This window comes from Saccostrea echinata, unplaced genomic scaffold (assembly GCF_033153115.1).
Source record: "Saccostrea echinata isolate AGI-Se365-2 ecotype Australia unplaced genomic scaffold, CSIRO_AGI_Sech_v1 ptg000029l, whole genome shotgun sequence".
Lineage (NCBI taxonomy): Eukaryota > Metazoa > Mollusca > Bivalvia > Ostreida > Ostreidae > Saccostrea > Saccostrea echinata.
In genome coordinates, this window is record NW_026889778.1 from 37,713,603 (window position 1) to 37,737,464 (window position 23,862).

Genomic DNA, 23,862 nt, shown 5'->3' on the forward strand with positions numbered 1-23,862 from the left:
AGCTTAGCGGCTGAGCAACGGACTAGCCCACCAATGTATATATAAGTATTTAAATATTAAACAGCAGAAGAGAGGCCGGTTTCATAGTTGACTGCTATCACAAAAACGTTATCTGGAAAAAAGGTGGAAAAGAGAAGAACATCATGTCGAAAGTTGAAATAACCTGTCGGGAAGACATTATTAAACTACCCGATATTGCGTCTTTGCGTGCTTTGAAAAAACAGTGGAAAGTCGAAACAGATGGACGGCCACTGAGAGATCGTGAGGACTATGTCCGCCTGCTGTTGGAGGTTTACGACTCCGGCATAAGTCCCAAAGGGGGAGGTCCGGTAAGAGACTTAATGCAAATTAGTTTTTTTTCTCATCCCTAGAATAGTTATTTGAATGCAGAAGTTAAGTCATGTTAATTTAGAAGTTAAAGTCTTTTTCTAACTCTCTAAAATTGGAAAGTGTAGGATTCTAGCAAACTAAAAGTGAAAATTATATGCAAGTGAAGTATTTCCTCTTCTGTACAACAATGCAGGCTCTTTCTCCGTCATAAACAGCAGATTTCATACGCCACCCTAGATTTTAAATGTTTTCAACATAAGTGCAAAGCTTTGAGATCCATTTTGTACCTGCACAATATTTAATGTTTGCTGAACAATGTTATTTGTCACGCTGTATTTCAGCGCATACCAAAGGGGTCGTTCTTGCATAAAGAACGACGAGTAATCAATACCCTCATACAACTCGTGTGTGCCTTTCAAACAAGGGTGTAGATTCAAATTTTCAAATAGATTTATACGTATATACCGTAATTAGAGTAAGGACTTTTACGCTATACTTCTTCGTAGTTGTTCTTCTAACAAAGCACAGATAGTGCTGATCAAAGATAACGTTTCGAAAAGAATGAATATTTAAAGTTAATACGAACCTATTATTGTCGGTGTTTAATTTTCACTAAAATGTAAACATATTTAAAGGGTCATTTTTTTTAAACAAGGACGAACCAATTTGCATATATCTGCCTGAACGGACAAGAGAATGCTTGTTCTGGTTTTAAGTTAGGACAATATTTACAAATTTCGATTTCTTTGGTGAGAGAGCATCGAAAATTCAAGCATTTAATCAAGTGCTGCTAGAACTTCGACATGCGACCATCTAAATCATGGAATTTTATTTTCAATATTTGTAATAAATCTTAAATTATGAAAGGTTCACAATTTTTCATATATTTTTGTCTACCAGATATACATCATTTTATAAAGGAAGCTTTAATTTAATTATAACAACAGAAAAGGTGTGGATTTTTGGATATTGCGTGATGCATATTTTTCCCCAAATGAAAATCTTTTAAAAATCGTGAAAATGATTTTAAAAATATAGCATTGAATGTGTAAAATGATGTACTTGAATGGGGGTTTCACATTGTAAGAATATTATGTTTAGTTCGCATTAGATTTAAAAAAAAAATGTCACGAGCACCCAGACAAGATGTAACTTAAGTCATCATGTTTTCTTTGTGTGCCTTGATCACATCAAGAATTCGATACATGTATATTATGTATCTTCATTACAGTTTACTTTTTTGTACTAAATACATGTTTTGTAGACCACTTGGTAGGACTTTCCAGGAATTCTATTTCTGGTTGAAGGTTTTACCTATGATTAAACTGAAAGAAAATGACTCATTAATGAGTTTTATATTTTCATTTTATGTAACCCCTGTCAATAATTAATTCAACTAATTCATTTCATATTTTGTGTTTCAACAAGTAATCTATAAAAATCATAGGTCAGCAAAATGATCTGTATCTTCTTTTCCACTCAAATAATCCACATCGGAATACTATTATTACCGTATTCCACTTAACATCAATATCTAAAAATCAACTCAGAACTAAATGCTTTTAAAAATGATAATTTCAATCAACCTTGAATAAAATACATGTATAATTTGTTTGAAACCAATTCTCACACTCTGCAAATCTTACAAAACATATTAGATAAACGAAGGATGAATAAGCATACATTAATATTTCAAACCATATTTCGACTAACCGACCAGAGAGAAATAAAAGTCGTTTTCCCCCTATAAATTAAGTTTTCAATAGAATCTATATATCACTTCCTAGTCTCTGAGTTTTATTTGATCAGAATGCATCAAGAAAAGTTAAATATAACAATAAATCCTAAATAATTTTGATAATTACTTAAATGGTGTTAAGATCAATTTGAAATCATTCACGTTAGAAGTATAATGGACCAAACCATCAATTGATGCGTTCACCTGCATAGTTACACAACGAAGTCAGATATGATGATGATTAAGTTTGGTAACCTCCTGTTAGCTTGAAGTTTTTTTTAAAGAGATAGGATAACCGAAAAAAACACTCCAATTTTGTTTTACTTCTAGAAATACACAGAAGTATACAGGACTTGTATTGATCATTCTGAATGGCATATTGTACATAGAGCACAAAATTTATTTATTATTTATCATAAAATATTTAGATTTCAATAGGAGATGTAAAGTCAAAATAAAAATTCTCTATATTCATTCACTCTAATGCAATAGGCTTATCGTATAAAATGTGTAAATAAAAGTTTCGATCTTAAGGTTTTGATTAACCCAAGAAGTTAACCTAATGCCATCTATATAAAAAAGTTTGCTTCCCCTCTCCCGAATCAGGATTAAAAAATAGGTATGTAGGAAGGGGAGGGGGTGTATTTAAAACCATTTGCGAATATGAAGTGAAAATAGTTATTAATTGGATGAGAAAACGTTGGAATGAATAAAAAAAATTAACTGTTTGCTGGAGGTTAAAAAAAGTTTTGAGTCGGGCTGTTTTTAGTCAGTCGGAGAGAGCAAACAAAATTTTTTAAAGATGGCCTAATAAGTAACTTTAAGTTGAACACAAATGACAACTTTTACACATTTTCTTGGATATTTGTATGTTAAAACAATCTTGGAGATTTGTATGTTAAAACAATCAAAAGCAAATTCTCAACCCCCCCCCCCCCCCAAAAAAAAAAAAAAAAAACAAACAAACAAACAAAAATAAAGAATGATCACAAAACGATACATAGATAAAAACATTATTATATTGACAATGTTCTTTATTTGTAGCCCCCACCAGACCCAAACGCCGGCCTGGCAGAAGCCATTCAGCTGGACACACAGAACAGGGCGCGATTACAGGAATTCTACGATGATGTGTTGAAGTACTATGGAAGTTTAACCCCCCAGTTTCAAAAAAGCTTGAACACTGCTTATCCTGACCTTGTGAACAGGATTGCTGGGCGGAGAAAGGAACTGGATTCTAGAGAGTTAGTGATTCTTGTGGCAGGTAATGTTGATCACATGCAGCATTATATAAAGAAAAAAAAAGGATGAGTATGTGTAATATTTTGTCTATTTGACCATTGATTTCAACTTGTTTTAGTGATTATAATCGTAAACTTGGTAGAATGAGTTTCGATTATATTGGTGGGAAATACATAGGGATTTAACTTTCACTTTTGAAACTGAGTGTCGACAATGGATTGACCATTTAAACATTTCAAAGAGAAGTTAGTGGTTGACAGATCATTCTTTTCCTCTGGGATCTACATTTCTACCATTAATAATTAAATCCTGAAAATATATATAACCAAATTATTTTAGGAAAGATATCTCAGTTACTTACTGTATTAATTAACAATTTGATAATTCCACTTTACACTTATCTACTGACAGACGTTTTTATGAATAATAATGTCATTGGGTTTTAGGTGATACAGGTGCAGGGAAATCCAGTTTCATCAACCTCCTGTTGGAAACCGACATACTTCCGGTCGCCGCCATCGCAGCGACACAAACGATATGCGAAATGCGGAAGTCAAAAAATGGCGAGAAAGTGGCAATGTGTTTTTTTAAGACTGAAGATCCTAAAAAGCGCAGACCTCCAGATATCATCAAGATCGACAATCCCGCTGGATTAGAAGAACTGAAGGAGCGTATCAAATATAGAGACGACGAAGACGATAGTCCCTTTGAACGTATAGAAATATATATGCCATTTAGAATGTTAGAGGTTCGAGCATGTTTTTGTTTTTAAATGGTCAATTTTAACTGGTGTACACAAGGATAATCTGCTCTCTTAAGTAGCATTTTCTGTGAATCATAACAATTTTTATCAGATGGAAATTTGAAATAAATTCAAGAAAATTTAGTATTATACAATACGGAGCACAATTTGAGACCATGATTGCTAAAGTTTTATTTAAAAAAAAACAACAAAAAATAGTGATTGATAATTTTGAATTTTGAGTTATCTTTCTTACGAGAGAGGGGGAATGCGCCTTAACACTTTATCTTTTTGTTTTTCAGGAAGGGGTAGTAATTGTAGATAGTCCTGGCTTTGGAGAGCATGGACGAAAAAGTGGCCAGGTTGAGCGCTATCTAGCGAAATCTTTCGGTACTATATACCTTGTTAATACCGCTGCAGCAGGGGGAGTTAATGCAGGACGAGTAAGACACCATTTACCGTTCTTACTTCACTGATTATTCAATATTATCAATTTTCATTTCATGCTTTACACGAAACTATCTAAATGATATTTTTAAAAAAGTAATTTACCTTAAAATATTTCCATCTTAAATTCTCATAATTTGGCTAAAAAAAAATAACAAGGACAGATGATACAAACAATCTTTCTTCAAAAATCAATGTATATAAAAAGAAAATGAATAAATTAAGCTGCATATATTTTAATTTTTCATTGAAAGGACAAATTAGACTAAAATCCCTTTCTGGTCTCTGGTTCTCTTAGAATAGTAAAATACATGATATTTTTTTTCATCCTTGTAACAATGTGAGTATTGATTCTATGTGATAGCATACACAGAGGTAATAGGAAGGTCACAAAATTAGTCAATTTCTGACCTTTTAAATTTTTATTCCAATTGTTATCAATTTTAAAGCACATTCTGTTTGAGAAAACATAGATACTTTATAGCTTTATGTTTTCAGAGGTAAAAAGTATCCCAGATTTGACGAAATTCTGATAGAATTTAGAAAATTCGGTAAATGTTCCACTTTGTCACCCTTTTGTGGCCTCCATGTATGCTTTGAATCAAAATAAATATCGGTTATAAAATAAGCATGAGTTCAAGATCTTAAATGCAAACTATCATAATTTTAACTGCGTTCCTATCAAATAATTGGCCAAAACTCGGCCGTTACCATTACTTGTCCTTTTCACAATTTGAACTTACAAAAATTCGGAAGTTTGAACTATGAAACAATTACTAACCAGTCTTTTTCCAAAGACATCAAAGAGTATCTTGAATATAAATCTGGACCATTTCTGCAGCTGAGAGACTTCCTCCGGTTTGTTGTGAATTCTGCTGGTGAGGATCATGACCCCTCTGCTACCATCTTTATCGGTAATAAAATAGACTGTGTGGACCCCAGAGATCTGCAAGAAGTTAAAAACACCACTACCTACAAACTCAAGCAGTGCTACCCTGGTCTAAAAGACAGCAATGTGTTCTTCATGTCAGTCAATGAAGTAAGTGACTAAAACGCGAACCAAAATTAATCAATTCATAATTATATTATTTTGACATTTTTCAAAATACATGTCGTGTTCAAGCTAATAAACCATGATAGGCCTGTTTAAACTTATCAGTCATGAATTAAGAAAATATAAAACGATTTTGAAAACTTTTGATAAAAAAATACAAGGATATTTGTATGAATAATTTGAAAGTATTTGATATGCATAACACATTACAAAATCCCCCAAAATTTCAAAAGCTGACACAAAAATATTTTAAAGTACGAACCCTGATTAACCAAATTGTCACGTGACGAAACTATCGCCAAAAATGTCTGCTTCAGTGAAGAAAGCAAACGTGTATGAGCAGTTATCAGAGTAATTAATATTTTTAATTCAGATATCAAAATGAACAGTAACAATTCTTTAACTGACCTGCATATGGTTTCCTTTGCTGATGAAAACCGGCATTCTAAAACAAAGCTGCATGTTTGCAATCGCTTTTTTGAGTGTATTTTTATGTAAATTTGAAGATTGTGTGTAAAAATATTTCTATTTCGTATTCCACTTGACAAAAAATGCGAAATATCTTTTTTTAACAAAAAAGAAGTAAATTTCAAACTATCGAAAACTGTGTCCATGTCTCTTAAGACTAAAAATACATATTGTTCAACTGTAGGCTTCTCAAATGGTAAAGCTGAAGTCAAGAAGTGCGGATCATCAGGAGGTTTTGGTGCAAGGTATACAGAAATTGTTTCCTGCAAGTCTTAGAAACAAACTGAACAGTCACTACAGGTACACAGAAGTCTTTCCTTGAACTAAACCTTGAAAGGACTAGTAGCATTAATTTCAAGTATATTGGTATTATAAATATAATTCTTTGTCAGATTTCAGTCACAGATATTGAAAAGAACTCTAGTCTCTCTTAAAGTAGCTCGAACAATGGCGCTAACAGGTAGAGAGAGACAGCAAAATGAAATCGAGGATATCCAAAGGCGAATGAGGGTCCTGGAGCAAAACGCTAAAGCAACCATAAAAAACTTGAAAACTGACATCAGGTACGAAGAGGACCATCTATATGAAGATTTAGCCTCCTCTCTGCGAAGCAGAAGTTTTACTGAAAAGGTGTTTGATATTCAAGAGAAACAATGCGCCAAACCATCAAGAGACTGGAAAGCTGTAGCACAAGATGCCAATGAAATTATTGGCAATATAATAGCCCAGGAGGTGGACAAATGGGAAGCTGAAAATAATTGCGAGTTAGGCATTAAAGCAAGGATATTGGACAAGTTCACCAAAGAGTGTCAAGTGTATGAGAACCAGCTTAAAGAAATAGAAAGTAGGTCAAACGATTAGATAAAATTGTGACATAGTCTTTTTAGAGACCTGTATACCAAATAAGAATGGACTAACTTGATTAAATAATATCCAAAAATGCAAACAATATTAATTTGTAATTGGCAACTTTAATATTTGATATGTTGTCGTAAAGTATCAGATATCAAAATGAATGAAAAGTTTTGATTTTAGAATTATAATTCTCAGGTGCACTTCTGGATGGTGACGTGAGAGTGATTAAAGATCTACACAAATCTATGAAAAAGCAAGCTCCAGTACGACAAATTTGGGCACGAGCTAAGGACACCAAATCTGGCGGTGGTGGTGGTGGTGACAAATTGAACAGTCTGGGGGCCTTGGTGAGCAGTGCAGGGGGTCTGTCAACCAGCAACAAACGGGTTAAAGATCATTGCAGAGGATACTCTGCCAAAAACCAGCTACAGGGCATGAAGTCTCTGATTTCAATTTTCATTGAAAACATTTTTGATGGAAATGACTTGAGGGTCAAAATAAGCAAATTTGTTGGAAGATTTGCAAAAGGCGTAGATACTATTGCAAAAAAGATTCCAGATTTTGTCGAGGCTGATAAGGAATTGATTAAAAATATCCAAGAAGACATCAAGAACGCAGAATACAATCTAAGAGAAGTTTTTCCCAAATGTCTTGGTGGAGGCACCAGGCTGCAAGGACAACTTGATGTTTTCTATGTTAAAAAGATAATGGAAATGGACTATCGCCTGAGGGACCTAGAATACAACCCAACGGAAGACCTGCTTGGAAGTGGAGCTTTTGCCAATGTCTATAGGGGAAAACTTGTCTGCTATCGTCCACCAATACAAGTAGCCCTAAAAATAGGAAAAGACTATTTACAAGAGAACAATGTATCTGACGTACTACTGGAGGATGGAACGATGAGGTAATTCTAATTTGTAAATTAACACATACTCATATGTGTATTTTTACCCTATATTAATTCTACTATTTAAATAGTTCATTTCATACTCATTTTTCTCATATAGTTACGCATAAGATATCTAGAATCTTTTAAAAAGGTAGAAAACATTATCAAAAAGAATGGTAAACTTGGAAAAAAGTTACAAAAAAGGTAATGAGTCGTCTTTTTTTGTCTCGTAAGAATATTTAAATGACAATAAACAGTCTGTTTGTCTATATTTGAATCACGCTTCATTACAGAGAGTTGGATCATAAGAATATTGTCAAATATTATGGCGCCACTTTGCGCGAAGAGAAAATCAAAGGAAAAGGGCGGCTATTCTGGATCATGATATTGGAATTTTGCTCAGGTACTCTAAAAGACAAAATCATTAATGACGACTATGACAATCCGGCCAAAGTCGGAAAAATCTACTCCGTTCAGGTGGAACAAATGGAAGAGATGGCTAGAATGGTGATAGAAATCTGTGAGGGTTTGCGATACTTACATAATAAAGATCTGGTTCATAGAGATCTAAAACTGGAAAATATATTGGTGAGTATTTATATTTTGTGATAGGGTATTCAGGAATTCAATATTAGAGACCGAAAATACCGTCTATCAGGTTTTAATTATTTCTGAAGTTGTTCATTTAAAGGAATTTCATTTAAAGGAATAAAATTAAAGAAGTATTCTTTTATATGTATATTATTAGATATTAAAAAAAAACGAATCGAAGGATATGTCTAAAACAATAAAAATGTTTGCAAAGAAACTGAAATTCGATGAAATTTTGCAGCTTGCAAAGGGATCAGATGGCAAAGATGTTATTAAACTCACAGATGTTGGGTTGACTAAACCACAAAGAGAGATAGGGGGAAGCATAGTCGGATCTCCTGCTTATATGGCTCCGGAAGTTCTGCTCCAAACGGAAATTCACAACCGGAAGGCAGATATATTTAGTTTGGCCATTATTCTCTGGGAGATGTGGTATGGAATTGATGCCGCGGAGCACATCCAGTCGCAGTTATTTGGAACTTTAGAAAGCGCTGTAAAGGGCGGACTTCGACCCTCAATGACAATTGAGCACAAACCTCCGGCCGACTGGATGGCTTTGATTAAGCGTTGCTGGGATTATGATCCAAAAAATCGTCCAGAAGTGGATGAAGTTTTGAATCATTTCGCTAATTTTCTGAAACACTAACTTTTTTTTTACCTTAATGCATCAAATGCTTTTTTGTTTTTGGTTCGCATGACATTCTCTTCATCAATCTGTTGATTGTAAAATTGAGAATAAAACCATGTAGTGGTAAACATTCATGGCCTCTGAGTTTGAAATTTTGTTGTAAAATAATGTTTATGTGCACAATAAAGTTTATCCAACATCTAAATGTTGATTTATGCAGCAATTTTGTTAAAATTACCCTGTATTAAAGAGTTTTGACTGTGTTAACTGGGCATTTGAACGCTTAAATATCTTGAAGACCATAAAAAACATCAATTGCAAATATTTAAGCTAAGGACAAATACTACATGTACACATAAATTGTAAGTGTAATCTAATTCGATTAGATACGCAATAGCATGTTCTGCATACGACCCCTTTTTCAATCAGAGAAAGGAAAATAAAATATCAAAAATCTCATTTAATCCAACATAGTAAATGATATGACCGTAAGAAAACTTTATTTGCAAATACGTCTTGTCCTTGGTCTTATGTTTGTCTTATGCTGACTGAATTTTCCTACAAAGTGTAGGTCATTGTTTTCATACAGATAGTCTACGGATTTACCTGATCAAGACAAAAGGAGACAGAGGATGCTTTCTGCTCCATGGCAACTGATTCCACCTTTGATGTTGCCAAGGTCCTTGATTAGCCCTGCTCTCAATTTTGTATTATGGGATTTTGAGTTTGATTTCGGATCAATTTTTTATATTTTCAAGCAAAGATCTCCATTGGCCATATAGAGATGATTTAAGTTTGTTTAAATCATAATATCTGTTTTTTGGTTTAGTTTGTTAAAAGATATATTTTGTGAAAGATATATATTCTTTGATTTTTTTTGAAGAACAGAATGGTTAACAATAATAAGTAATATTGATTCACAACCGTACCCATGTATTGTAGATTTAATTTTGGTCAAGACATTACCCTGTTATGATTATGGGGGCACTAACAGGGGGCAAAGTTTTAGATAAGGATAAATAGAGAAAATTTGTAAAAGATCCAAAGAAAAGGAAGGCTTAAAATAGTTATATTTGATATACGACCATACCAATGATGCTTAGATTTAAATTGATCAAGTCATTGCTCCTGGGAATAGGATGAGCCACCATAGGGTATCAATGTTATGCATAGTCATCTTTCAAAAAAATATTCTGAACAGCAGGTCCCATTTTACTAAAGTGAACATTTTGGCCCACAGGCTTCTTGTGAGTTTATAAATTTCAGAAAAAGCGCATATCAATCATATGATGAGACGTTATCAGTAGAAACTCAGAATCGAATTTCAGTATCTTTTTAGCCCTGCTGTAAGATTTTCGTCTATGGTGGCTTTATATGTGATAATCTATAGTTGACGAAATTTTCTTTTCTTAAAAATAAGAACTCACTTTTCCAAAATTACTGCTTTCAAAAGCGAAAGTTTTTTTGCAGCAGTATCTCGTAAAAGAACGAAGTATACTTTTTTCCTGCATTTTTTTTTTTTTTTTATAATTCTAGTTGATGAAAATAATAATTTCCTATTTACAAAAGGAGTAATGAGTTTTAAATAATATTGTACAGAGGTCATTTACCCGGAAAAAAAAAAGAAACACTCAAATGTGTCTTTCTTTTAATTTATACGAATTTTAAGAAGAAAATGCACATATAGACGTTGGTTAAAACACATAGCAACACTTATATGTACATATTATAGTTACATGTATGGTTTAATTTTCTTTTTAAATTAATTTTTAATTATTGCAAATCAGTTCTTTATTCACATCAGGAGAATGACTCAGTTTACTTCAAACAAGAATTAAAAAAACAAAACAAAAACAGAACAAGTACTTACATTTGATGATTTTCAGCTATCTTTTGATACAGTTATGTATGATGCATTATCCCTGTCTCTGAACATAATGATCATTTGATAAGAAATGAATGAATTTGTCCAATTTGTATAGTATTTTTTTTTACTTAATTCCAGTTTCAGTATAGTTTCGAAAATGGGAAATTATTGAACTCTATAACTATATTCTTCTGCATAATTTCATTACTTCTATCTTGTACTGTACATCGGTATGAAAGTAAACGAATGGATTCAAATCCCATTAATAACTACAATATCTGGCAGATATTCTTCAAAGATATCTTCCATTTTGTAAATTTTTTGCCGTGGATAGAAATATCTTTTGATGGCTTGGATAGTCTGACACAAGGTGATTGTAACGAAACAAGCAACCAAGAAAACGGTTACAAAAGCAAATGTTATTGCTATCGGTATATTCCTTTCTGCCTCTAGGCTTGTTGATGCTGACTCGGTTTGATTAGCCTTTTCTTTTTGAACTTTCTTTTCATTTGGTGTTCTAGTGCCGCAACCTATTTGTATCTTCCGGAAATTTAGAGTTTCAGTCTTGTGTTAAATTTGCCTTTTGTTTTGGCTTTCTTAACAAGAACATTTCACATGTTCGTTTGAAATACTACCAGTATGATATTCATGAATGCATGAACAAATATAAAAGCATAAAACAGGAAAGTTAAATATTTCCCATCAGTTTTGTTTTCTATATTGCAATTTTGTGCAAACTGAATATTTACTATCTAAGGATGCTTGAATATTATATTATATTACATTCATGGCTCTGTTGTTCTTGAGAAGATTTTTAAAGATTTTTTTCTCTCATTCATTACCTGTAAAACTTTGATCCCTTATTATGGCCCCACCTTATTTTCATGATTTGAACAAAGTTGAGTCTTACACTATATGAGGATGCTTGTATTTTAATATCACTTCTCATAATCAGGACTTTGCTGTTCTAAGAAAAAAACTTTTTTCCGATAAAGTCCAATATTAAAGTTTTACATCGGATAATGGAAAATCGCTAGTGATGTCACATAAGGTTAAAAACAAAATCGTGCTAAAACTGGTTCATTATCTTGTTCAAATGACTGAATGTTAATAGGGAAAGTTCAAAATATAAGTAGCTTAATAGGTAAGTATAAGTTGTTGATATTAGAAAAAAAACCATTTTACAATAGATGTATAATGAAGAAAATATATGAATGAATAGAAAAACCTATTGCCTTTTACACAAATTCTATAGAAGATTTGATTTAAATTCTTTTCCTAAGCCATTTTTTATTGCTTCTGTAAATATATTTCTTAATTAATAAGATATTTATTTAAAAAAAACTACTTGTATGATGTCACATAGAGATGGGATTACTTTAACAATTATAGACTAACGCTCTCATTTGAGGCAAAGTGATTTTTGAAAAAAATTAAAGGATTTTTTCCCCTTTTTATTCCAATGTAAAACTTTGATCCCCTATTGTGGCCCCATCATATGCTTGCGGCCATTATTTTGACAAATAAAAAAAAAATACACAATATTCGAAATATTTTATGTGTCTCATTTTTCCTGCCTCGGGGCTTCTTGAGAAGAGGATTTTTAAATTTTTTTTCTCCTATTTATTGCAATGTAAAACTTTGTCCACCTACTGTGGCCCCATGCATCAAAGGGAACTTATTCAAATAAACTGAGAACTAACACTCTGTCAGGACGCTTTCATATGCATGTTTCATCTTTTCTAACCATGGCTTATCGGAAAAAATTAAAGATTTATTTTTACTATTACAATCCCCTATTGAGGCTCCACTCTATCCAAGGGGCGATAATCATCAAACTTTTTCAGGATATTTTCACTAAGTTAAGTTTTTTCTTCGCTGTGTGGTTTTTGAGAGTTTTTAATGATCCCTCTCTATTTTGTGTATATTTCTTTATTATCTCCCTTTGGAACAGGCCATGGACATTAATTTGAAAGTTTTAAATTTCTGTCAGCCAAGGATGATTTGCAACATGATTAGTTGAAATTGGGCCTTGTATCCTAGAGAAGAAGTCAAAAATGTGTAAAACGTCCAGCTGGACAGACAGAAAGACGGAAGCTGGACAAAATCTGATCAGAAAATGTCATGTGAACTTACAACTTAGCAAAGCTAAAAATAAAATCAACATGAAACGAAATGTTTTGCTTAAAATTAGACAGGACATATATGTCCCAATGTGTACATGTATCATACAGTGTTATATCCTAGAACATGACGATAGTATTTAAGTACAAGATTCTCATGATCACAGCTTTATATTGGATAATGAAATTCTACTTTTGGGGGAAGAATTAGGGAAAAAACTGTCCACGGACTCTGGTCTCGAGTTTCGTGTAATTATCAAGTTCCTGAAATGCACTCCCGTGCACCCACAATAGACCTGGTAACCATGATCTTTGTAACTGTAGACTATAAAAAGATTGATTGATTGTATGTTGTTTTACGTCCAGTTCGATAATTTTTCACTCATATAGAGACGTTACCATATACCGGTGAAGGGCTTCTAATTTAGACCTTTACTCGACACTCAAGGCCATAAAGCAGTGAGGGTTCTTTATCGTTCCAACGCCTACCGTTACACGGGGTCTCAATTTTTAAGGTCTCATCAGAAGGATCCGGAACTTTCACTTCAAAGTGCTGAGCGCTTAGTGAAAGAACAGTTGCTACCTATTTTTTATCGACTTAGGTCAGTCGCAGCCGTGATTCGAACACACAACCTTCCAATCATGGAGCAAGCGCTCTACTGACTGAGCTACTGTGACGGTAACTACGAAAAGAAAAGAAACGAAAAGAATTGAAAAGAAAAGTACCCCCCCCCCCCAAAAAAAAAAGAGAAAACGAAAAAGAGATGTTTACCTATTATTTATAAAAATAATAGTACTGAATTTATATTATCGATATTACGGGTCATTTGAAAAACACTTAACATACATATCATATTGCAACATCCTAATGTTTGTGTATTCAAGTTAATTTACCTCACGTTTTTGTTTTCGTTTATTTTTGTGTTGTTTATTTCTTTTTGTTCATTTTCTTTTCTTTTTGTATTTAACAGGTACATCCATTATTGAAAAAAAAAATCATAAATATTTCGTAATCTTACATATCCTTTTCTGATGATTTTAACTTCAATCTATTATACATGGGGATGATTGCATAGTTATATAACTTATCGTGGTATTTGAGATGATTTTCCATTTATGTTTCTTTTTTATAAGTTCAGTCCATTAAAGTCTTTTCCAAGCCTATCCCAAACTTTGAAACTAATCTACTAAAGAATACTTTGCTAAGAATAGATGAAGTCGTTCTAGAGTTGCTAAACATGCACATACAATAGAACTTTAGAATTACTGACGGACGCTACAACTATAAGATTATAAAAAAACTCACTGAAACCTTACCTCCCTTAACATTTAATAGTTTTTAATTCAATTTTCCTTACTTTCATCACTTTGACCTAATGCATTTCTACGGAAAATTTTTTTCTGTTCATCTTCCGATGAATGTAATGTCAACTTCAATAACCGAACTACTTTTCATTGTACGTTTTGATACGATGATTGTCAGTGTTTGTCTTTCCAATAAGAATAGGAACGCGACTGTGTTATAAACTAATATTCTCTCAAATGAATGATTATGTTCTTTTCATGATTTAAATTCAGCTTCTGTGAATCTTTTGTTTCTCTTCGTATGCTTTAAAGGAAATATTTTAATCATGTGTTTCTATTTTAGAATTATACAATAAAAATTCTTGTTGAGTAGAGAAAAGAAAATTATTCAAATAAATTATTAAGCGAGGTAAATGTTGTCAGTGGGCAATGCCGGGGATGGCAGGGGATGTAACTCTTTAAAGAAGCACGTGTTCTGCATTTATTATTTGTAACAAGTAACAATTTACATTGAATTTAGTACAAATTAAAACCAAACTAGAAAAAATATTATATAGGTTATAAAAAATTAATTTTAAAATAAGAATGACCTTAGGCTAAGTTTTCCTGATGTGAGTGTTATTCTCACATTCTCATTTCGTCTGCACATCAACTCTATACATGGTATTAACCATGTTAACTCTCAATCAGTTTTACGTGTATTAAGGCGTATCGACAAGCAAGTTTATTTCTAGCTATAGATTTTAACCTGAAGATATATCTTTTTAATGTTCCATTGCACTCCACTGGACTTGTCACCGTTGACCGTTTGATTACTGACAACAAAGCACGTTTCTGCCTGCTTTATGGCTTTATGTTGTAATTGCTTTTAAAATTGCACGTGCAGATTTTCATAAGTTACGTAATCGATAACTAGTAAATTATTATACAGACAATATAACATAACGGGAAATTCTTTATTTTTATAACTTTTAGAAGAAAATTATACCCGCCTTTTGTACTACAGGCTTTTAGATCTGCTCCCGAGTATCGTGTAAATTTCCAGTCGATATATTTCTACGCAGCTGTCGGCATGTAAATTTCGTGCTCAATTTTTGAGTTAGCTTAATGATGAGTATGTACATGAAAAGTAACCTGTTTTTCACTGAAATTGAATTATAAGCATTGACTATATAAATTATTTTGTTCATCGAGAAATAAATCTTAAAAACGAATCGCACACTTTTGTATGAAAGCCTTCGGCTTTCATAAAGTGTGCGATTCGTTTTCTAGATTCATTTCTCAATGAACAAAATAATTTATATAGTCAATCCTATAATACATGTGGCAACTTCAATATCTGTGCAATAATGACACCGGTGTCTTTTCTTAAATTAATAATCTAGACACAGATGAATTTATGTTGTATTACATAAGCTGTAATGCACAATTGCTTGCTCTGGGGAATCTCTGAACCCATTTTGGAAAGTTTGAAATCTTGTTTACATGGGGCCAAAAATATGTTCAATTAAAACAGGAGATTGACATAGACTGGTTTTGTACCACTTCTCCGATCGTTTCGCAGGTTCTAGATAGGATCGTGGCAGCCATTTATGTATCTAAAGGGACCTGGACATAGATTGGAAGTTAATATTTTCTCAAATTTATTGTATAATATTATGATTTATATGTTGCTACAGCATTTCACACGGAAATATAATAACAGCGTGCTCAGAAATTTTTATCTGGAAATTAATGAAAATATGAATTTAGAGACGCGACTTTGATTGACACATCCTTGCACTTTCACAATCTGGAAATCCATCTATTCTAGTTGAACAAGAACAGCATATTTCACAGTGTCTTTTCAGTTCCTCGTGTTTCGCATTTCCACTATTTTCCAGATACTGGATTAAAGTAATCCGGAATAATACAAAGGCAGCCAATATACAGCCAATAATGACAAAACACTGATTCATGCAAATACATTAATATCAGACATCGTACATTAAAAATTAAAAGATCTAGTGCAGAAGTATGAAAACAACGATTGTGTATAAAGATTTCAATCCTCATAATAAGCATTTTTAATACATAACAGAGAAACTATTATTTTGTGAAAAATTACGTCCTTGAGAAAACATCTTTTTCTATGCACATGCAAGCTAGTCCACTTATTAAAGTTTCAGCCTATATAAAAATGAAAAATATATCAAAAAAAAAAAAAAAAAGAAGGAAATATTGACCACTATGCTTTCCTTCCGCAAAGTTTCATTACTTCTGCTTTGAACTGTGTATCAGTAAAAAAGTAAACAAATGGATTCAAAATCCCATTAACGACTACAATATCTGGCAGGTATTCTTCAAAGATATCTTCCATTTTCGAAATTTTTGGTCGTGGATAGAAATATCTTTTGATGGCTAGGATAGTCTGAACCAAAGTGATTGTTACGAAGCTGGTTACCAAGAAGACAGTTACAAAAGCAAATGCTATCGCTATTCGTCTATTCTTTTCTGCCTCGGGATCTGTCGCTGACTCGGTTTGATTATCTGCCTTATCTGTCTCTTTTTGAATACTCTTCCCATCCAGTGTTCTAGAGCCGCATGTTATTTGGGCTTTTCCAGAATTGAGTTCTTCGATCTTGATTTTCATCTGCCTTTTTGTTTTGGCTTTCTTAACAAGAGCGTTTCGTATTTTCACTTGAAATATAACTATCAGTATAATACAAGTGAATGCACCCACCAATACGAAAGCATAATATAGGAAAGTTAAAAAGTTTCCATCATATTCGTTTTTTATATTGCACCGAGTAGCATTAATGTTTTCTACTTGTACATGTCTTTCTCCATTCATCAAATAAACTGGGATTTGTATGACAAAACCAATACAAATAAAACTCACACAAATAATCTTCGAGCAGATCATTGTCATCTGTGATTTGAAAGGTGTGCAAATTTTTCTGTATCTTTCGAAACTGATGAAAAGTGCGATCTGAAGAGAAGCTTTCCCTACAGAATTACCAAGATAGTGAGACATCTTGCATATCACATCGCTCCTCTCGCTCAGTTGATTGTAGACAGATATCATTCTGCTCATTTCTTTTGGAATGTGAGAAATACATAGAGAGAGATCGACTACAGAAAGAAAAAGGACGAAGATCCTGTAATTTGAGACGGGAGCAGCACGTGTTCGAAAGAAATGTATAACTACACCATTGCCAACTATTCCAATGATGTTGAGAATATAAGTGATGACTCCCAGTGGGGCTCTTTCTATTCTCCCTTCTACATTGTAATCCTGTGATAGCTGATTTTTCATACTAAATAATTATTTCGAGTAATGGAGATACCTGGAAAAAAAGAAAATTCTTGGAATGATTGATTTCACATAATTGAAAGCATGCCTCACAAATTTGATGAAAAATATTTGTTTTAGTATTGTTTCTGATATTTTCATACTCTGGCAATTTTATCTGGAATAGGAATTTTTGCAGTTTTTACATGTTCAAAGTTATCTACAAACATTTCTGCAAATCTCGAACGAACAATTATCTGATATACAGTGTATCCCTTAGTATTATCTAAAATTTTCCCTAATAATATCTTTTAAACAGACGGAGCAAGTACTGATTAATGTGCTTGGAAAATATGCAATCTACATCGATTGCCCTTAAAAATTGACTTCAAATTGAAAAAATTCAAATGTTAAGTCAGGCGGACCGATACGTTTTTGATGCAATTGATAGTGACGTAGACAACCCAATTTATATGAAATTTTTTTTTAATCCAAGGAAATATTACGTTATAACCAGAATTATATATATATATATATATATATATATATATATATATATATATATATATATATATATATATATATATATATATATATATATATATATATATATATATTAGGGATGTCAAATCGGTCAATATTTGATAATCGGTTACTCGGACGATTTTCCGATCGAGTACCCGGGTACTCGGTAAAATTGTAAAATACAAATGTGTTCATTTCATTGAGACCAGTTATGCCCTGTTTCACCCCATCGATGTTTTTTTTAACGTTTTCTATGCCTGTACACAAACATCGAGCAAAACGAAAATGATTTTTTTTCACTAAATTTCTTATCAAATAAACACAAAAGATAAAGGAAAAAGAGACGGTGTCGAGATCGCTAGACGTACAGTATATCATTTAATTAATAGTTGTATATTGGCTGTTTTCCCCATATACGCTATGTTTACTTTGCACAGCTAATTCTAAACATCTTTTAAATCTTAAGTTCTTTTCTATTTTTTTTTCACTTTTGAAGTGGTGGCGGTATTTCTTTGTATGTCCGAATTCGCTACCCTATGCGACTGAACTAAATTATTTTAGGATAATAAACCCTAATTAAACAATGTTCATTAACTACTAATCATTAAAGCCATCCAAAAAATAACGGATCAGAAGAGGTGATAACAGCTGTGTACCAGGTGATAATTACTGTACAAACAAGTGCACGGCCACAGACAATAACGGGTATTAACAGGTTTGGGTGACGCTAATTACTAGGGAACATGGACAATTCATTTTTATAAGTTTTTGATTTAAAAAAATATATACTTTGTTCTTTGAAATATGAAAAAAATAATATGCATCCGAGTAACCGAGTAGCGATTTTAGTATTCGATACCTGGACGTTCGGTTAACCGGGTAATCGTTGACATCCCTTATATATATATATATATATATATATATATATATATATATATATATATATATATATATATATATATATATATATATATATATATATATATATATATATATATATGAAGCACAAAGAAATTCACTTTTATAAGGATACCCACTTCCGCCCCAGCCCGGGGTTGAACTCTCGACCTATGGAATCTGTCTCCTAGCAGTACAGGAACAGAGCATTAGACCGCTCGGCTATCTAGGCAAGTCATAAAACTTGCTTTCGATGCCGATGAAATTCTCACAGCGCTGCCCTACACTACACGGTCATTGAGAATAGAAGTGAGATACAGTTATTTGGACATTAGTTATATATATATATATATATATATATATATATATATATATATATATATATATATATATATATATATATATATATATATATATATATATATATATATATATATATATATATATATATATATATATATATATATATATATATATATATATATATATATATATATATATATATATATATATATATATTAGGGATGGCAACGAATATTCGAACGTTCGAATATTCATTCGATGAGTTGATATTCGAATATGAATTTCAGATTCGAATATTCGATGTTTTTCAGATTTCATAAAAAGAAGTACTGTGGTTAATGAATTTTTATTAGGCAGTGCTGGAATTATCCCTGTATAATTTACTAGCGATCATTTTCGATCGCCTGATTTCTTTCACTACTTTCTTATCTTATAGATATACTTAATACCATTTATTTTGTTTTGAGTAAGGTGTTAAAGAATTGTACAATAATGCTTTATGTATAATACAAAACGTACTTTCATAGTTTTTATTACTTAAATATCTAAATCGTATCTAGAATCGAGTACAACAAAATGAAAACCTTCTTAGAATGTCTAAAAGAATGAATGTCCGATCGAATTAGTCTGTAATTAATATTGTAAAGGGCTCAATTTCAGAATAAATGTGTAAATTACTTGATTATCTCGGGTTGCACATAATCCTAAATTTTATATTCATTATCGGGAAATTAGTTAATTACCTAAGAAAATTGTCTATGGAAATATTTGTATATATTTTAAAAACAGTGTATCAAAGATTATAATCATATCTCTTATTAGGCAGATAATTGTAATTTATTACACGTATTGAAATCTGAACAGTATACCGTTACGATTATCTTGCCTTTTGTAAGATGACTGGTTCCTCAGTTGGAGTTACTATAAATACACATGTTTCATTTGTTAAAATTATTCTTTTCTACATTTAAATCAATTATTTATTTCAAACATTGACAAGTATCAAAAGGAATTCCTTATTGTACACCTACAAAAGTCTTCATATAATTTTACTTCTAATATAAGTATACCTACGCTAAACCTTTCATGAGAGAAGGATGATGCATATTTAAAATAAAACAAATTTTATTTATTTTATCGAATATTCGAATATATTCGAATACTTTCATTGAATATTCGAATATGAATTGTTGAGAAAATTGACATCCCTAATATATATATATATATATATATATATATATATATATATATATATATATATATATATATATATATATATATATATATATATATATAGATATAGATATAGGTGTGTGTGTATGTTTATGTATTCCTTAATTCTTCCCTGCTCTTCACTGTTTGTAATTCCTTGATTGCCCAGTATCTTTCAAATGAGTACATGCATCTCCTGGGTGATACAGAATGTTTTTTGAATAGGCAATGCATTGATCTGCCTGCTTTTTTTCTATAGATTTAGAAACCATAATTATACGAATTCTGTTATCTACAAAAAATAGTTATAATGAAAGAGCACAAATAGGGACCATGGGAATTCCAACAGATCCTTTGAAGGCTTGGTCTTCAAACACTATATTTATATTGTTAATTTGGAGCTCTAGCACTTCAAAGTACTTGTGTGTAGAATCAGATTTCACAAGTACTTTAATTTGAAAATGACCATCCAAATGATGAGAAAATTTCCGAGTTACAGTTTTTATTAAAGAAGAATTATCGTGAGGAATGGTTTTATAAAGTGTGTAAATGAATGTGTGTTTAAATAATTGATTTTGAATTCGAATAATCGAAATATGTACTTTTTTTTACAATAACATTTTCAACCACATTTTTTTGGAAATGAAATCATATCTTCCACATTTTACCGCGTTTTTCTCTTCTTTCATTGTAAAGTCATCTTCCTGAACGTCGGTTAGATGTGGAATGTTTAATAAATGCAACTCAAAAACTAATCTAACAATCTATCTTTTGAATTAGCAATTAAAAGAGATTCTTCTGAGCTTTTCTGAATATTTGCTTAGGTATCATTACAATTGTGAAGACAGACCCACCAGGTCTCCTTAAAAGCTCGTTTAAAGGTAAGTCACTGACTCGAAAATAGATGAAAAATTCTTTTTATTTTACAGTAAAGAAAAAATAAAAAAGAAAGAATGTTGAATGCATCTTGTTGAACCGAACAGTTCAATACATATAAATAATATACTACATATAAATAATATACTAATTCAGCTTCACTTTTTTTTACAGTATAAAAGGTATATAGGGTCAAATTTAGGGAGACTTACCTTAGATTTCTTGTTCTCTGATGGTATGCGAAGAAGCGTCTTCGGTGTATTTTGTCTTTGTAGGAATTCGGTTATTTATATTTAGTTGGATAGGTTGAATATTGATTCAAAAATTCCTACTAATAGGGAAACAAAGATATTAGATCAATTTTTTCTGGCTTACTTATCTTGTAAAGGGCTGAGATTCAAATCAAAGATTTCCCTTCATATGATTTTCCATAAAGGATATTAAAATAGAAGCTCGTTATTCTGGACAAAATCTGTCCAATAATCTGATTTGGCACACTCGGTGTAATTAACTCATATCAATTGGTCTTATTCTATAACAGTTAAATATTCTAATTTGAATGTCATATATATGATGAGTTTCATGATTAATGAATCATGACATGTTTATTGTTTGCTAATTTATGCAATATACGTTTTGAAAAAATTTAGTGTCCGTACTAATCAGAAATATCATTTATAACAATGAACTGCTGTATACTATTTAATGTCATTCACTTGTATTTTTGCTTTTATTTATTAACATTAATGACTACGATATCTGGCAGATATTTTTCAAACATGTCTTCCATTTCTGATTTTATTATGGTGGTTGATTGATTGTATGTTGTTTTACGTCCCGTTCGAGATTTTTTCACTCATATAGATACGTCACCACATACCGGTGAAGGGCTTCAAATTTAGACCTTTACTCGGCACTCAGAGCCATTGAGCAGTGAGGGTTCTTTATCGTGCCAACGCCCACAATGACACGGGGCCTCGGTTTTTAAGGTCTCATTAGAAGGACCCGCAACTTTTTTTTTTTGCAACTTTCACTTCAAAGTACCGAGCGCCTAGCGAAGGAACAGTTGCTACCTATTTTTTATCGACCTTTTTTATCGACGTATTTCAGTCGCGGCCGTGATTCGAACACACGACCTTTCGATCACGAAGCGAGCGCTTTACCGACTGAGCTAGCGTGACGGGGTTTTTTTATGGAGGAAAGAAATATCTTTTGGTGGCTTTGATAGTCTGAATCAAGGTGATTGTGACAAAACTGTAACCAGGAAAACAGTTACTATAGCAAATGTTATTCGTCTTTTTTTTCTGCCTGTAGATTTGCTCCTGATTCTTTTGACTCTGCTTGATTTGCTCTTTCCTTTTGAACACTCTTTTCATGTTTTTTTTTTTTTTTTTTTTTTTTTTTTTTTTGTATCATGATCTATTTTTACTTCACAGGATGGAGTGTTTCAACCTTGCATTTCATCTGTCTTTTTCATTTAGTTTTCTTAAAAAAAGATCTTTTCGGATTTTCACTTGAAATATAACTACCAGTATTATACAAGGCAATGCAGCAACGAATATGAAAGCATAAACAATGAGATTAAAAGATTCCCATCATATTCGATTTCCAATTGCACCGACTAACATTAATGTTTTTTTTTACTTGTACATGTCCCTTCTTGAATCAGATAAATTGGGAATTGTATGACAAAAGCAATGCAAGTTACATTCACACACATCATCCAGAGAACGTCATTATAATTTGGGATTTTAAAAGTGTGCGAATTTTTCTGTATCTTTCGAAGCTGATAAAAGAGCAATCAGAAGAGAAGCTGTCTCTAGAGAATTACCTAATATAGTGAGGCATCTTACATACCACACGATCTGTGATTCGTGAAATGTTTAAAAGATACTACCTGAAAACAATTCCACAAGCTATACTTTGAATTATCATATAAAATCATGATCCGATGCACTCATAACTTAGAAAAGCTTCGATTTCACCTCCTCGTGTTTCGTATTTCCATATTTTCTAGATATTGAATGAAAGTAAAAAGGAATAACACAAAGACAGCCAATATACAGCCAATAGTGACAAGACCCTAATTTCTCAAATAAATTAACATTAGATATCATATTTTTAAAGATCTAGTGCAGAAGTTTTGAAATTACAAATGTGCATAAAGATTTCATTCTTTATAAAAATCATTTTTAATACATGGTAATAGTCTTCTTAACCACGAGACAAAATTACTAAAGTACCAAACAATAACTTATGGCCAACAACGACCTGATCTGCTACAAATACAGTCCGAGAAGAAATATTCTGTACGCCAGTGTAAGTCTGTGGGTCTGTGCAAAAGATAAGTAGTAGAAAAAATATTATTCAATTAAACTTACGATCGTGACAAAGCATATTTTGAGGCTACTCATTTTTTACAGTCTCAGCATAAACAACAAAAGGGAAATATTTCAAAATGGGAAATATTGACCTCTAAACTTTTCTTCTGCATAG

General features: G+C 32.0%; 1 protein-coding gene across 1 annotated transcript; it reads left to right on the forward strand.

The window, feature by feature from the left end:
- The first annotated feature begins 41 nt into the window (after positions 1 to 41).
- LOC133195895 (uncharacterized) lies at positions 42 to 9,189 on the forward strand. Its single transcript, XM_061331872.1, has 10 exons — positions 42 to 329; positions 3,113 to 3,332; positions 3,757 to 4,058; positions 4,355 to 4,495; positions 5,341 to 5,538; positions 6,206 to 6,321; positions 6,414 to 6,865; positions 7,072 to 7,780; positions 8,059 to 8,353; positions 8,598 to 9,189. Exons 1-10 carry the CDS (start codon positions 144 to 146, stop codon positions 9,000 to 9,002), a joined length of 3,024 nt encoding a protein of 1,007 aa, XP_061187856.1. The 5' UTR covers positions 42 to 143; the 3' UTR covers positions 9,003 to 9,189.
- The last annotated feature ends 14,673 nt before the right edge of the window (positions 9,190 to 23,862 follow it).